This window comes from Candida theae (genome assembly GCF_024610275.1).
Source record: "Candida theae strain CBS 12239 chromosome Unknown scaffold62, whole genome shotgun sequence".
Classification (NCBI taxonomy): domain Eukaryota; kingdom Fungi; phylum Ascomycota; class Pichiomycetes; order Serinales; family Debaryomycetaceae; genus Lodderomyces; species Lodderomyces theae.
The window spans coordinates 1-13,367 of record NW_026261470.1 but is presented as its reverse complement, the minus strand read 5'-3'; the positions used below and the strand labels follow the sequence as shown (position 1 = coordinate 13,367).

The 13,367-nt window shown below is 39.9% G+C and overlaps 7 protein-coding genes across 7 annotated transcripts; 2 read left to right on the top strand and 5 right to left on the bottom strand. All coding sequences in view use genetic code 12, as the record gives it.

The window, feature by feature from the left end:
- Nucleotides 1-27: 27 nt before the first annotated feature.
- On the bottom strand, nucleotides 28-1,881 carry KGF57_004232 (uncharacterized protein; the record flags this gene model as incomplete). The annotated part of the gene is made up of 1 exon (XM_051753720.1): nucleotides 28-1,881. The coding sequence occupies one exon, from the start codon at nucleotides 1,879-1,881 to the stop codon at nucleotides 28-30; it is 1,854 nt and encodes a 617-aa protein (XP_051607269.1).
- Nucleotides 1,882-2,865: 984 nt separating this feature from the next.
- Nucleotides 2,866-3,336, bottom strand: FAV2 (Fav2p; the record flags this gene model as incomplete). The annotated part of the gene is made up of 1 exon (XM_051753719.1): nucleotides 2,866-3,336. The coding sequence occupies one exon, from the start codon at nucleotides 3,334-3,336 to the stop codon at nucleotides 2,866-2,868; it is 471 nt and encodes a 156-aa protein (XP_051607268.1).
- A 1,789-nt stretch (nucleotides 3,337-5,125) lies between these two features.
- Nucleotides 5,126-7,189, top strand: KGF57_004230 (uncharacterized protein; the record flags this gene model as incomplete). The annotated part of the gene is made up of 1 exon (XM_051753718.1): nucleotides 5,126-7,189. One exon carries the CDS (start codon nucleotides 5,126-5,128, stop codon nucleotides 7,187-7,189), a length of 2,064 nt encoding a protein of 687 aa, XP_051607267.1.
- A 498-nt stretch (nucleotides 7,190-7,687) lies between these two features.
- Nucleotides 7,688-9,367, top strand: RET2 (coatomer subunit delta; the record flags this gene model as incomplete). The annotated part of the gene is made up of 1 exon (XM_051753717.1): nucleotides 7,688-9,367. The coding sequence occupies one exon, from the start codon at nucleotides 7,688-7,690 to the stop codon at nucleotides 9,365-9,367; it is 1,680 nt and encodes a 559-aa protein (XP_051607266.1).
- A 62-nt stretch (nucleotides 9,368-9,429) lies between these two features.
- PDE1 (3',5'-cyclic-nucleotide phosphodiesterase PDE1) lies at nucleotides 9,430-10,719 on the bottom strand (the record flags this gene model as incomplete). The annotated part of the gene is made up of 1 exon (XM_051753716.1): nucleotides 9,430-10,719. One exon carries the CDS (start codon nucleotides 10,717-10,719, stop codon nucleotides 9,430-9,432), a length of 1,290 nt encoding a protein of 429 aa, XP_051607265.1.
- Nucleotides 10,720-11,191: 472 nt separating this feature from the next.
- KGF57_004227 (proteasome core particle subunit beta 7) lies at nucleotides 11,192-12,037 on the bottom strand (the record flags this gene model as incomplete). Its single annotated transcript, XM_051753714.1, has 1 exon — nucleotides 11,192-12,037. The coding sequence occupies one exon, from the start codon at nucleotides 12,035-12,037 to the stop codon at nucleotides 11,192-11,194; it is 846 nt and encodes a 281-aa protein (XP_051607264.1).
- A 341-nt stretch (nucleotides 12,038-12,378) lies between these two features.
- Nucleotides 12,379-12,760, bottom strand: KGF57_004226 (mitochondrial 37S ribosomal protein YMR31; the record flags this gene model as incomplete). The annotated part of the gene is made up of 2 exons (XM_051753713.1): nucleotides 12,379-12,629; nucleotides 12,694-12,760. 2 exons carry the CDS (start codon nucleotides 12,758-12,760, stop codon nucleotides 12,379-12,381), a joined length of 318 nt encoding a protein of 105 aa, XP_051607263.1.
- Nucleotides 12,761-13,367: the final 607 nt, after the last annotated feature.

Here is a 13,367-nt window from a genome sequence, read left to right as displayed (position 1 = left end):
TAGAAGATGTAGAATATGACTCTGTATTTAAACTTTAATTGGATATACAATTCTACCAAAAAATGCGAAAACCGACCTTCGTAATAAATGCTCATACCTTTCGACTCTGTCTAATAAAACCTCTTCTTCATCTTCGATATTAATATCCTTGTCAGTGTCTTTTAAATACCCACGTGTCGTGACATTACCGTTAATGTGATCAAGTTTAGTTTTGGCGGCGTCAAGACGTGACTGTAATATCTTCTTCACTAAATGTTCTCGCAACACCAACATGATCAAGAAACAAGCGGTAAAGCAACTTCCAGCAAATATTTGGGTATGCAAATAAGGATTAGCGGCGCCCTTGACAACCAAAGCCAATGCGATCACTTCAGAAACAAGACAAAAGAATGACACGAAGATATTGATCGACGACCAAGCTGCTGGTAACTGTTCCAATTCTCCTTGAAGAACATCGGCAGCCAAAGGCTGAGCCATAGATGACCCGACACCAACAATGAAACCAACAAGCACCACAAAGCCAATCATTTCACCATATGTCTTTGCATTGATCCAGTACGCATACAAGAGTATTGCAATTATTAAACAAATAATGGCAGTGAAATTCGAACGGCCCAACCGATCAGCACCGGCACCCATCGAGGGCCTTCCAACAACTTGAGCTGCGTTCATTATCGCAGTTAACGCTGATCCTTGTTCATGTGACAAGCCGATTGAAGTAGCATACGATGATACTGTAAACAACATCAACGTATATCCAATCAATGCAATGGCGAACCAAAGGGCAACAAGTTGAACACCATAATTCTTTACCACTCGAAGATCAAAAATGACTTTAAAACTATCCTTGATGAATGTTCGACTCAATCTCTGTCTCATTGGTGGGGGCGGGTGTAGTGACCTTCTAGGTCTCATTACTAAGATGACCACAGCAACAGCAAACAACGTAACAAACCCAACCATTCTCAAAGCCCATCTCTGGTCACCAGTGTCTTGAATAACCTTGTTCACACTGAGTGAGAAAATCAACCCACCCAACCCAGCACCAGAAACACAGATCCCCATTGAAGTGGCCCTTTTTTCCACAAACCAAGTGGGCAACGCTAAAGTCGAAGGAATGAAAATGAGGGAAAACGATATTCCCACAGCAACTCCCTGCGACAAGTATAAATGCCAAACTCTGGTGGCAAAAGATGCAGCGATCCATCCAAGCGTTTGAAACGCAAGTCCCAATGCAAATACCAATTTCAACCCAAGAACCTTGTGTAGTACGGCACTATACGGCGATAGGAAATTAGCAAGAAAAACAACAATACCACCAATCAATGCAAAGTCGTATTCAGTAGCCTCGGGAAAAGTACCCGAGTTCAAATAATAGTTTAAAAAGACACCATACCCGGCATTGGCACCCCATGTAGAAAATGAAGCCAACATCGCGCAAATTGACATTAACCAGGCAAAATTTCCATCCGTGGGGTAGTCATCAACATTGCCCTCTTCTTTCTCCAACACCTCCTCAATAGCACTTTCTTGAGTCGACTTTTGTTCCTCTATGTCTAGACTCTGCGCACGACTGGCATTTCGACTAATTGCACGATCTATCTCCTGAGCTATTATGTATTCAGCCTCACCACGTTCTTTATAACTTTTGTCTTCTTGTTCATCTAGCTGCTGGTCGTCTCGTATACCAGTTAATATTCGTGATAGTTCAGATTGACCCGTCCTGTACCTCGTTAATCGGGACGTTTGCTCAGAACGTTGTGAGGTTTGTGTATTTGTCGCATGTAATGCGTGGATTTGGTATGGCGAAATGGTATCGTTGGCCTCCACCGAGTCCGCCACACTATGTTTAGACAGGCTATCGTCAGAAGTGGTTGGCATATTTTTTTTTGCAGTCGTGGTTGATTGTGTGTGTTTTATGTTGGTGATTGAGCAAATGAGTAAATGATTCACCAATGATTATCAACGTTCCTGTAGTTGAGTAAATGATTCTGTCGGGTCAGTTTTCCTATTGAAAGGAGGGTATTCGAAGGAAAGTAAATTTTTTTTTCTTCTACTTTTATTATTTCATACAGTCATATTCCAGGATGAGTAATTTTGCGCCAAAGGCCAAAAAAAGAAAAAAAGAAAAAAAGAAAAAAAAAAAAATACAAGCGGCAAAGACGTTTTCCGTTAGTTTTGTGCGTCTTCGTGGAGAAAGCTCCGATGTTCTAATTCCGATCGGGTGCTTTTGAAGACCCCACCCACCAGCACCCACACACACACCCACACCCACACACTCATCGAACATGCATTGCTTTCAATGCAATCTAGTCGTTGCATAGTGCTAGTGGTGATATGAAGCTACTACCTGCACATATTCGTAGCTGACGACTATTGAAACGTTTGATTGGGTTTTGAACAAACGCCCTAGTAAGAGGAGTAATATATACATCGAGTTGAATGAAGAGGTTGATAGAGACTCCTGTTGATCTAACTAGCAATGTCGATCTGTTGGATTGTATCGTTTGGACAAGGCTCGATTACAGGGTTTGCATATCCCAAGAGGAAGAGAGAATACATGAACCAGGTTTGAATTGAACGGGAGCATTGTTTGAAAATATGTCTCTTTCTCATGAGTCAGTGGTACACTAGGTAGTCACAATTTGACATATTGACAGAGTAAGACCATGGGAAACTCACGCTAGCTTGCTTGATTACACATCTCCTACTGACCACCACACCATCGCAGCTACGTATGAGAATTAACAGTTTCATTATTAATTAAATTAAAAACGTGATATCAAAGTGAAATCTAACGAAATGAAGTCATAAAACATTTTTGTTCAAAGATAAACTTGCAGTATCCTTGAATCACACATCTTCTCAAAGTGAAACAACCATCGATGCAACGGTAAACACTGAAAACAAAAGTAAGTACCTACCGCCCTTCATTGACCCACCAATGCTTCCAACACCGTTAGAGCTAGTGGAGTCAAGAGATCCACCAGAAGATGTGGATGAAGAAGACCCACTTTTTGTAGAACTAGATGATGATATGCTCAATGTTTTCACATCGGAACTAGCAGCAAAGGAACCAGTAGCGCCAGCCAACTCTGACGATTCGCTAGCGTAAACCAAGCCGGTGACGGAAGACGATGAGTCTGAATTGGGTGATTTTGATGCTGCACCTGTTGCTGAGCCTGTACTCACAGTTTGTACTGAATCTCCGCCATTGGCAAAATTGTGTATATCTGTCGCTAAATGTAGGTTGGATAATGAAGGCGTGACTGTGGATACATCAGACGTTGCTGATTTATCAAGTATGAAGCTAGATGGCAAAGTAGTGGTGGGCATGACTGATGTAAATGAGTGACTTGAAAGGAGTAAGACGTCTGTACGGTAGTTGAAAGGAAAGTGGAGTTTGAGTTGATGTATTGACTTGAAGAATGTAGTGCTCTTTATACGTAAGAGTAAAAAAGAAGTAGAGCTCTTGTTTTTAAGGGGAAATATGTGTCAATTTATAAAAAAAAAAAATTTGTTGATGTCTCATTTTAGTGAACATGCATCGAAGTTGCATCTTTTGTATTTTTTTATTTTATTTCTGGCGTTTAAACCAAATGTTCCCCCTGAAACCAATTAGAAAGAGGAAAATTGTGTGCCTATTGTTTCAAGAAAAAAAAAAAAAAAAAAAAAAAGAGAAGAAACCTTCTCTTATTGTTCCCTGAATTGTTTTTTTGCCCCTTTCTTCATAAGGATTTTCGTGCCGTATTGTTAAACTCTCTACAAAAAAGAGCTAAAGAAGCACAAAGGGGACTGTAAACAACAACAAAATACACACCAAAGCTATCATACGTCATATAACGACGACAACTTCTGATGCCCCTGCTGTCGTTGAAGGTTTCATACTGCGCAGGGGTTTTTCGAAGAGCACTCAATTGAAAACAATACAACAACTACCTTTTGATTTGGCCTGAACATAGGTAACTTGGTTTTATCACAATTCGCTATCCCCTTTAAAATAAATAGCACGAGCATTTCATCACTTCTGTTTTTGCGTACTGGGGAGTACGACGATGGGGAAATTGTATTACATCATAGGCCAGCCCATTATTGTGTAACGTTTCTTTTCGTCAGGTACACAATTCAAACAAAAGATCCTGCATATCAGTCCATCCAATGAGCGGGATTAGTCTCAATACACTACCTTTGAAATGAACAGTGCAGTTTTTTTTTGCACGAGGGAATCTCCTTTGCAGATCAAAAGGTATTTCGCTGAGAAACCAACAAAAAGTACATTGTCATAAAGTTCAATGAGTCTGTGATTTAGTGTATCCAGCATTCTGTAAGGTACTTGAGACTAGGGAAGAAGGGGCTTATCAAAAAGAAGTTGGTAGTACGATCTGACCCTGACTTAGGTACGAGAGAAAAAATAGAAAAAAATAATTTCGTTTCTGCGTGTTTGTTTGTTGTGTTTGTTGTGTTTGTTTATGTTTCATCTCAACTAAGAAGGAGAAGAGAATGTTTTTGATCAAATCAAGCACAAAACCCTTCATCTGTAGACGACAGTAGTAGCTTCTCCCTTTCCCCCATTACCTGCGGAAACATCTAACCTGCGGCCCTTCCTACCCCCTGATTTTAAACTCTTCTTTGTTCAAGATAGGTTTCGTCGTATTCTTGGCAGATTCCCACTTTACGCGTTTGTATTGTGATTGCTCTTTTCTTCAGTAGGAGTTTCGCATTGGAATTCCTGGTTAGACGAGAGGTCGTCTTGGTTACACAGTTGACTCATGTTGAATTACACAATGGCATACCTCAAATTAAAACACTGTTAGAGGATTAGATTGAAAGAGCATGTGCAGTTCTTTTCATACACATAGAATTCGACTCATTACATGCACAACTTTGATTATAGCATGGTACGGCGGCACTCCTTCGAGCAAAGATAGTATGACATCGCATAGATATAGACCCTCGTAAACGATTCATGTTCAGGCGAGTTGGGTAGTCATAAACAGTCTCATACAAAACTTGTATCAATGAATAGTGTCTACCAAATGAAGTTTTTTTTTAGTGATGGTTGGTTGCAAAGATTTCAAAAACAAGGAAACAAAAAATATAGTCACATACAACACAGTGCAGACACATGACTCAGCCACCCCCCAAGTTCATCGATCTTGTCACTAAATCACTCGACACTTCTGAATGGCCATTGCCAGAAGTTGACAACACCATACCTAGGTTCAATTATGAAATCATCAAGGTAAACAAGCAAGTGTCACACATACTTGTACATCAGTTGAAGAAAGTAACCACTGAACTTGAACTACATCCCAAGTTTGCGTCTGTGATCGTCTCTGAGAAGTATCATGTCCATGTGGGTCCTGAGTCGAGTTGTGTTGCAAAATTATGGGAAACCTATCTTGAAGAGATTGATTCTGGTCAAGTATGCCAGCGTGTGTCAACACCACAGCTTGAGCCCAATAACATACCCCATAGAGCATTCGGGTTTCTAGAGGAGCCTGTCAAAGAGTACTCCATTGGAAATGAAAGTTGTTCGTTTCAGCATTTGCTGCTAAAGCCAATCTCGTGCAATGTTATTATTCAAGTGCCGGTGATTTTACAGCCACGACAGCCACTTCAAGAGCCAAGTTTGCCGTGTTGGGAATGCAACAACAAGATTAATCTATTTGACCTAGTTGAGGAAAATCTCGATTCCAAAATGCCTCGACTAACGAATGAAGCAACAACACTTCTTCTAAAACAACACAACCTAGTCAACAAATACTCAAGTGGACTTGAATTGCCAGTAATTTCACCAGATATCGGGAACCCTTTGACCGATTTTGATTTTGTTTCTTGGAAGAGTCCAGACTTGGCAAGGAGCTACGATATGCACCAGCTCAACTTGTTTTTATTTGAACGTGACATCACACACAGTAGGAAGTACATGGTACAACCAACGGCAACTCCATACCAACAAGAGAACAAGTCTGCAGAATACATCCTCCAACTGTACACAAACCAGCACTTTGATACCAAACCGTGGCATTTAAGCAAGTACCAACTAATTGTTGAAATGGAGTGGAAACCAATAACGTCCAACATTAAAACCTTGCAAAGTCACTTTCTTTATGAAAATATTGACTCCAAAGTGGACACCACTATTCAGCCAATGAGCACTGTTTCTGAAGATGGTATCAAATTAGGGCCTTGTGTGGTTGAAGACACGTTGGTTTTGGACTACCCGCACTTACAAGAGCAGACAACCACAACGCAACTTGAGAACGACAATGCTGCAACAAATCTAGCAACGTATCATGACGATACTGACGCACTAGTAAAGTTGGTGGCTACAAAGAAACGCAAGTTGAATTCAAAAATGGTTGACATACCTCAAGAACTAGCATTATTACTGTTTCTACACCCCAATAAAGAAGCGACAAAACCAGACGTCGAAGAGGACACCAAAGAAAACACATCCACAGAGTTGAATGCTCCTCAATACAGTGTCTTTTTCGACTCGTCCTTTTCAGATTCGACCAAAGAGTATCAATTCGCATCCAATCAGTATATCGCACTAACGCAATCGTTCTGGAACAAGGACTACACAACCGCCAAAACATTGAGTGAGAAGCTTTGCGTAATTGAAGTCAAGTTCGGCCACGCGGTTGACATTGTCATAAACACAACTTCGGCAATCTATACAACCTCAGCTGATTTGTTAATTCAAGGCGATGGAAAATCAACCGAGTTTCTCATTCTTGAAGAGATTTTAACCATGAAACAACATTTCCATAGGTTGTATATTGTTGCCATTGTGAATACCCCATCCTTTGTTGACTATGCCGGACCGAAATTGGCAAAATTGCAGCTAATTTGTCTCTCCCTCAACATCAATCTCCTATTTGTGTCTCAGGAAGATGTCTTGCTTTGGTGTTTGGAGATTATCCATCTGGAACTGCCCCAGTTGATTGATGAACCATTGGATTTGGAAAATCAACACTGTGTGTTTCTATGTGAGTGTGGATTAACTTATTTCCAATCCAGAGAGATATTGAAAATGACTAGTCTTGACGAGTTTATCACGTGCACTGTGGAAGAGAAGTTGAAGAAATTCAAGGACTTGGTGACACCTGAGTTATTGGTAAGTTCTTGGCGAGTTGAAAACTTAATGACTCCTCTTACTAACTGCCTTTTTTTAGTGTAAGCTCGACTTTACATTCATGGAGAGTATTTGCTAAAGTGGAAAGTATATAATACAATGGAATGGAAAATAACAAATTGTAGTCCTAAAGCGTATCCTTCTTCGATATTTACTCTGTTATTGAAGCAAAATTATTTCATTAAAATAAAATCCAAAGCAGTATTACAAAAGAAAAAAAAATGAATCACTCTCACTTTAAGCTCCTGCTCCACCTTTTTTTCAACCTCAACACTCTTAATCACCCAGCCCAGGCATCGACACCAACAATGATCGCTCTCACAGCACTTACTCCTCATTAGCTGCAAAAACTATTCCACAAAATGTATCAAATTACACGACCTTTTATTCTCATTTTTTTTTATTTTTTTTTTTTTTTGATCGCAACACGTACGACGTTTTCTTTTTTTTTTTTTTTTTTCCTTTTCCCAACAAGTCAACACCAACCAGTCAACAAACAAAACAACCTTTCCACAACCATTGAATCACGTTTTAAATCATACAATGGTCGTCTTAGCAGCCTCAATATGTACCCGTGGTGGCAAGCCTCTCTTATCAAGACAATTCAGAGACATTTCTAAAGACAGGATCACTGCGCTCTTGGCCAATTTCCCAAGCTTGATTTCCAATTCTGCCAGCCAACACACCACCGTTGAGGATGAGAATGTGAGATATGTGTATCAGCCATTGGAAGAATTCTATATCGTTTTAATATCAAACAAGACGTCAAATATTTTGCAAGATATCGATACGTTGCATCTTTTTGCACTGGCTGTTTCAAATTTGTTGCGTAATGTTGATGAGCGTGAGATCTTTGATTCGGCATTTGATATAATCGATGCATTTGACGAGATTATTAATATGGGGTATAAGGAGAATTTAACCATTAGTCAAGTGCAAACGTTTTTGGAGATGCATTCCCATGAAGAAAAAATTCAAGAGATTATTGAGAGGAATAAGGAGTTTGAAGCTGCTGAGGAAAGAAAAAGAAGAGCTAAGGAGATTCAAAGAAGAGAGTTGGCAAATAGAAACAATGACGATTTCGGTCAACGATTTGGCGGTGGTGGTGCTGGCGGTGGTGCATATTCTAGCTTGAGCCAACCAACCGTGCAACAACCAGTGTATCAACCTCCATTACCCATCGAAACTGAAAAAGAAACAAAATCAACATTCAGTTCAAGACCAAGAGGCGGGGGACTACAATTGGGTAAAAAGACTAACAGGCCACTCGCACCAGCCAATGAACCATTGTTGAGTAACCAACAACCGGCATTTGCCAGACCTTCTCAATCATCATCTTCTTCTTCCACTCCAGCACAATATCAGCAATCACCAGCACCGCCATCCAAGACGGTGTCACCTGCTCCACAAGCCCCCAAAGTGCCCAACAACGGTATCCTCATCACTGTCAATGAAAAGGTCAATGCTCGTTTATCTCGTGAAGGATCGGTTCTTTCATCTGAAGTCAAAGGCGATTTGCAATTGAGAATCAATGATCAGTCCTTGGCCAACGCCAAGATTTTGTTAAAGATTAGTGACAAGGCCGACAAGAAACAGTACAAGACACATCCAAATGTCGATCGAAACTTGTTTCAGAATGAAAGTATATTGACAGTCAAGGACAAGTCAAAGACCTTCCCATCAAACGACCAAGCTTTGGGTGTTTTGAGATGGAGATATGTGGGTAAACAAGATGACTTGACATCAATCCCCATCTTGATTACCGCTTGGGTGAACATTGATGATAACGCAATTGCTCAAGTCACGCTAGAGTATGAGTTACCTGCTGATTTTACATCATCGCATCCAAACGACGCTTTCAAAGTTGAAAATGTCAAGGTATTGATTCCAATTGTGAGCCATGATGTTGTATTACAAGAGGGCAATGATGCTATATCGTATGACATTTTGGACCAAACAGGAATTGTATTCAATATTGGGTCCATTACACTCGACGACCCACAAGGGTCATTTGAGTTTGCGGTTCCCGTCGAAGGCGGAGATGAAGAATCGTTGTTCCCCTTGGAAGTTCAATTTGATATAAACAATGTCGACTTGGTTGAAAGTGATGTGTCCTTGGGAGGAGTCTCTGTCACTGATGTCGTTTCGAATGACGACGATGAAAACTCTTTGCCATTTGATTTACACGCCAACATCATTTCAGAGAGCTATATAATAGAATAAGATTGTAACAATACATTTCTGTATTCTATATGTTGCATATGGGCACATTGTATTATCATTTTCTATAAAACTATAGTAGTTCCACTTAGAGCGATTGATATATGGCACCCCAACCCTTGCTCTTGATTGTACTTGTTCAAATCGGTTAAAATGTGTTTTCTAGGATCAGTAATTTCACGGATATTGGAAAGTATTGGTTCCTTAACATGGTTGATTATGACATTTAGTCCCTTCAACGGTACTTCCACGTCACTACCCCCTAGCTTCTTGCACTCCTGATTCAATTGGTTTAATTCGTAAATCACATGCTTTGGAGTCAAGTGTCCATACAATTTGTTTGGATCAGTTTCTTTTGCATTTGAACATTCCAAAACCACTCCTTTCAATTTGTGCCCTAGCACCAACGGCGCCACGCTTTGCCAAATCTTCAAGTTGCGTTGTAGTTTACTAACCATATCACTTTCAAAGTCGCCAAACACAAGTAGATACGCATCGTTTTTCGATATCAAAAATGACGTGGATTGGTAATGATGCACATCGGGATCAGAGCTTTTCCGATGGGTTGAAGCCATTGTATAGTGGGTTTCATTAACTCCTGCAGGTATCGTAGTAATGCTTGAATGCCTCCCACCTTTTTTACTCTCAATCATGTTTAATTCACCATGGCTTACTGGAAACATTTGTACGTCATAATTGCCTATTTTATGGGTAATATCAAATTCCAACGGTGCCAATTCAAGAATATCAAAGCTCGGCATATTGGGCCACACTATCCCGTTAAAATAGTGCTGTTGGAGCGAATTGATTGTGTATTTGGATCCGTAAACTTGTTTTGGTGGGTTATTTACCGTGAAACCAGCAGAGTTTATCACCAATGATGACACGTGATCCAAATGCGGATGAGTTATTAGAAAATTGTTCAACTTGTTGAACAAAAGTTTGGAGTATGTGATGGTGTTGTATTCGTTGAAATTGACAAATGGTTCTATACGCTTGACATCCTGGTGGTAATAATAGTCAATAGGTTCAGAATCGAAATAGTAATTTAGCAAGTTACATGCTGATTGATGGTACTTGCTTTCTTGATATATGATTTCTGTGAGCTTACCCATACCTGAACCGGCATCAATGCAAAGTAGCTCTTCTGTGTTGGTCTTGTATGTATTGCTGTTGCTGTTGCTGCTGCTGCTGCTGTTGCTGTTGCTGTTGCTGTTGCCACCCTCAGATTCAGCGCCAGTTTCCAATTCCAAAAGTTCCAGATAAGTGACATCTGTAGATTTAAGTAGTAGTGAACATGTATTGCCCTCTAATGGACCACCACTAGCACCTAAAAACGTTATTTCAAATGACATGTGTGAATACTCCGAGAATTGTGCTCTATTTCTTGTGTAGTGCGCTTCTATTAGTCTTGAGTAAGTACTAACGACAAAAGAGGTAGATATACCAGAGAAGTTAGGATAGATATCTGGTATTTGTAAGTAAAGATTGGTTAAAACAGCTTTAAAGAAGGAACAGACAAACAAAAAAAAAAGAAATTTTAATAACATTTGAAATTTTGTGGAGAGAAAATCATTGTCGTAATCAACAAATACACGACACGCCCCAGTTGAGTAAGTAACCTTTTTACACTTTACAGAGTCTGATTCAAATAGATAGAGCTTTGAAAGGGTAGAGCTATAGACGGAATTGCACTTCTGAAAGCTCTTTTCCATTTCAGACCCATAAAGCCGGGTATTAATCTACCCGCTGCAATATTTTCAAAAAGATTTGCTCTTTTTGTTTCAAGCATTTACTTCACATACACAAGTGTAGTTCAACTTTACTCTATTGCTGTTTACTGGCATACCCCCTGATATCCTTTGCAAACCTCCAACTTTGGTTCTCTACTTTGGCATCTTTGACAAACTCAAATTTGACCTTTCCCGACTCCTCATCCAACTTGATGACCACATACGAATACACTTCTCCTGATCTTGCATCTCTATAGAACAACACCCTCATTGAGTCATCAACTACTTTCCTCACTTGATCCTCATTGATCTTGACATAGTCCTTATCCTCCGGTATCAAGTTTCTCAACAATGGGATAGCCAAATGTGACCCAAACCCAGTGGCAATGGTAGATGCATGATAAGTGACTCCCAACAAGTCAACGTATTTCAAAAATGGTTTCCTGTCAGCATCAAACCCACCAACAACAATACTGTTCCATAATGGATCCATCTTTGACCTTCTATTGTACATAACTCTAGACAAATATTCATGCACATTAGGAGCTTTCAAGTAATTTCCACCATCATTATCATAAACCTCTTCTTCAATCTCCAATTCGTCAAGAAGTCTAGTTATATATTGGAAATCGGATATGTCCCCCGATACGCCAACAACAGTCTCCAGTCCCACTTTAATCAACCGCTCAATATTGTTGAAACGCAACAAGGACCCATAAGACCCAACATGGTCAGCAGCCATAATGATACCGTTGGCAAATTTGGAGGCTATAACCGATGTACCAGTGATTATAGGCTGTTGAGTATTCATTTTGGGGAATTGATGTGCATGGTGGTTGTAGTCTTTAAACTCTTCATTGTTGGCATTGGCGATGTTGTAGTTGTAAGCTCCATAGGTCTCGTTCGAGGGTCTACCCCATTGATATGGATCGTGATTCATCTTTTATTGTGGCAATTGAGAGAAGTGTTTTGGCAAAGGATTGGATTTGGAATTCTTTTGAGTGGCGATTCATTTCTTTTTTTTTTTTTTTTTTTGTTGTCTTGTCTCGTTTGACTTCATTATTTGCAATTTCTAACTTGAAGAGTAGAGCAGAGAGACGGGGTAGCAACAGCAAAGACAATCAATCATAAGGAAGTGTAGTACACCTCATGAGAGATCGATCCACCTGGCAGAAGCAATAGTGCCTTACAATTGTCAATCAGTGGACAGTTTCGAAACGTTCATTGTATATTTTACCTCTACACTCTCGACCAATGCTCTAAAATACCCCACTTTCTTCTCTAAAACACAACATCAGCACCTCCACTACTTACCTGATCAATCTCCCAATCTTTTATAGTTGGGTATCTGAATCTTTTAGGCAACTCACTTCTCGAAAAGAATTCTCCATTTTGAGGCTCAACTGGACTCTTGTGGTGGAAACTTCTAGATTGAGATCCACTGGATGATGATGATGATGAAGATGACATACCAACTGATCCTGGTACAACTCCCTTTGGTGCAAGTGGGTGTGGCCCTGCTGCATGAGGTTCTAGAATGGAACAAATGTTAGTAAACATGAAAAATTTCAGTCACAAGGTAATGATTCAACATACTTGGAACAGGGTGGGGTCCTCCCACAAACTTTATCGTGTGTTTTAATAGTCTAATTGATGCCTTCATTGTGTGTACGTAATGATTTGTGTAGAGATGTTTGCTGATTTGCTAATCCAACACTGATGCCATTTTTTTTTTCCCTTCATATTCCCCGGCAAAAGAAACATCTTTTGATTTTGATAGGGAGAGAGAGAGAGAGAGAGAGAGAGAGTTGCGCTACCAGAGACCTTGTATCCGATTTCCCTGCTATTTCCGGGAAAACCAATCATACAGTGAGCAAGTAGTAGTAGTAACAGTTACATCATCTAATACAACCTCCTATCTGTTGATGAAGTGCTATGAACAGGCTACTCCCATACAATTACCAATATAAAAAATGTTTATAAGGAGTTGTCATTTCGAAAGTAGCTGAAACTGGCACATATGCGGACTTTGCTATCTTCTAACGACAGCATTTGGACATACACAAATGGGTAAAGTAGTTCACCCCTTGACTGATTCTCACTACTCTGGGTCTATATCTCTTTCTCTCTCTTTCTGTTGACTTGCAATGGTCAATTTTGTGCTTTTTCGACACTCCCATTTGCCTCCTACTGCAAGAAAACTATCTTCCCTTTTTGTTGTCTTTTTTTTTTTTTTTTTTTTTTTTCAACCCCCATCATAACGTATTCAT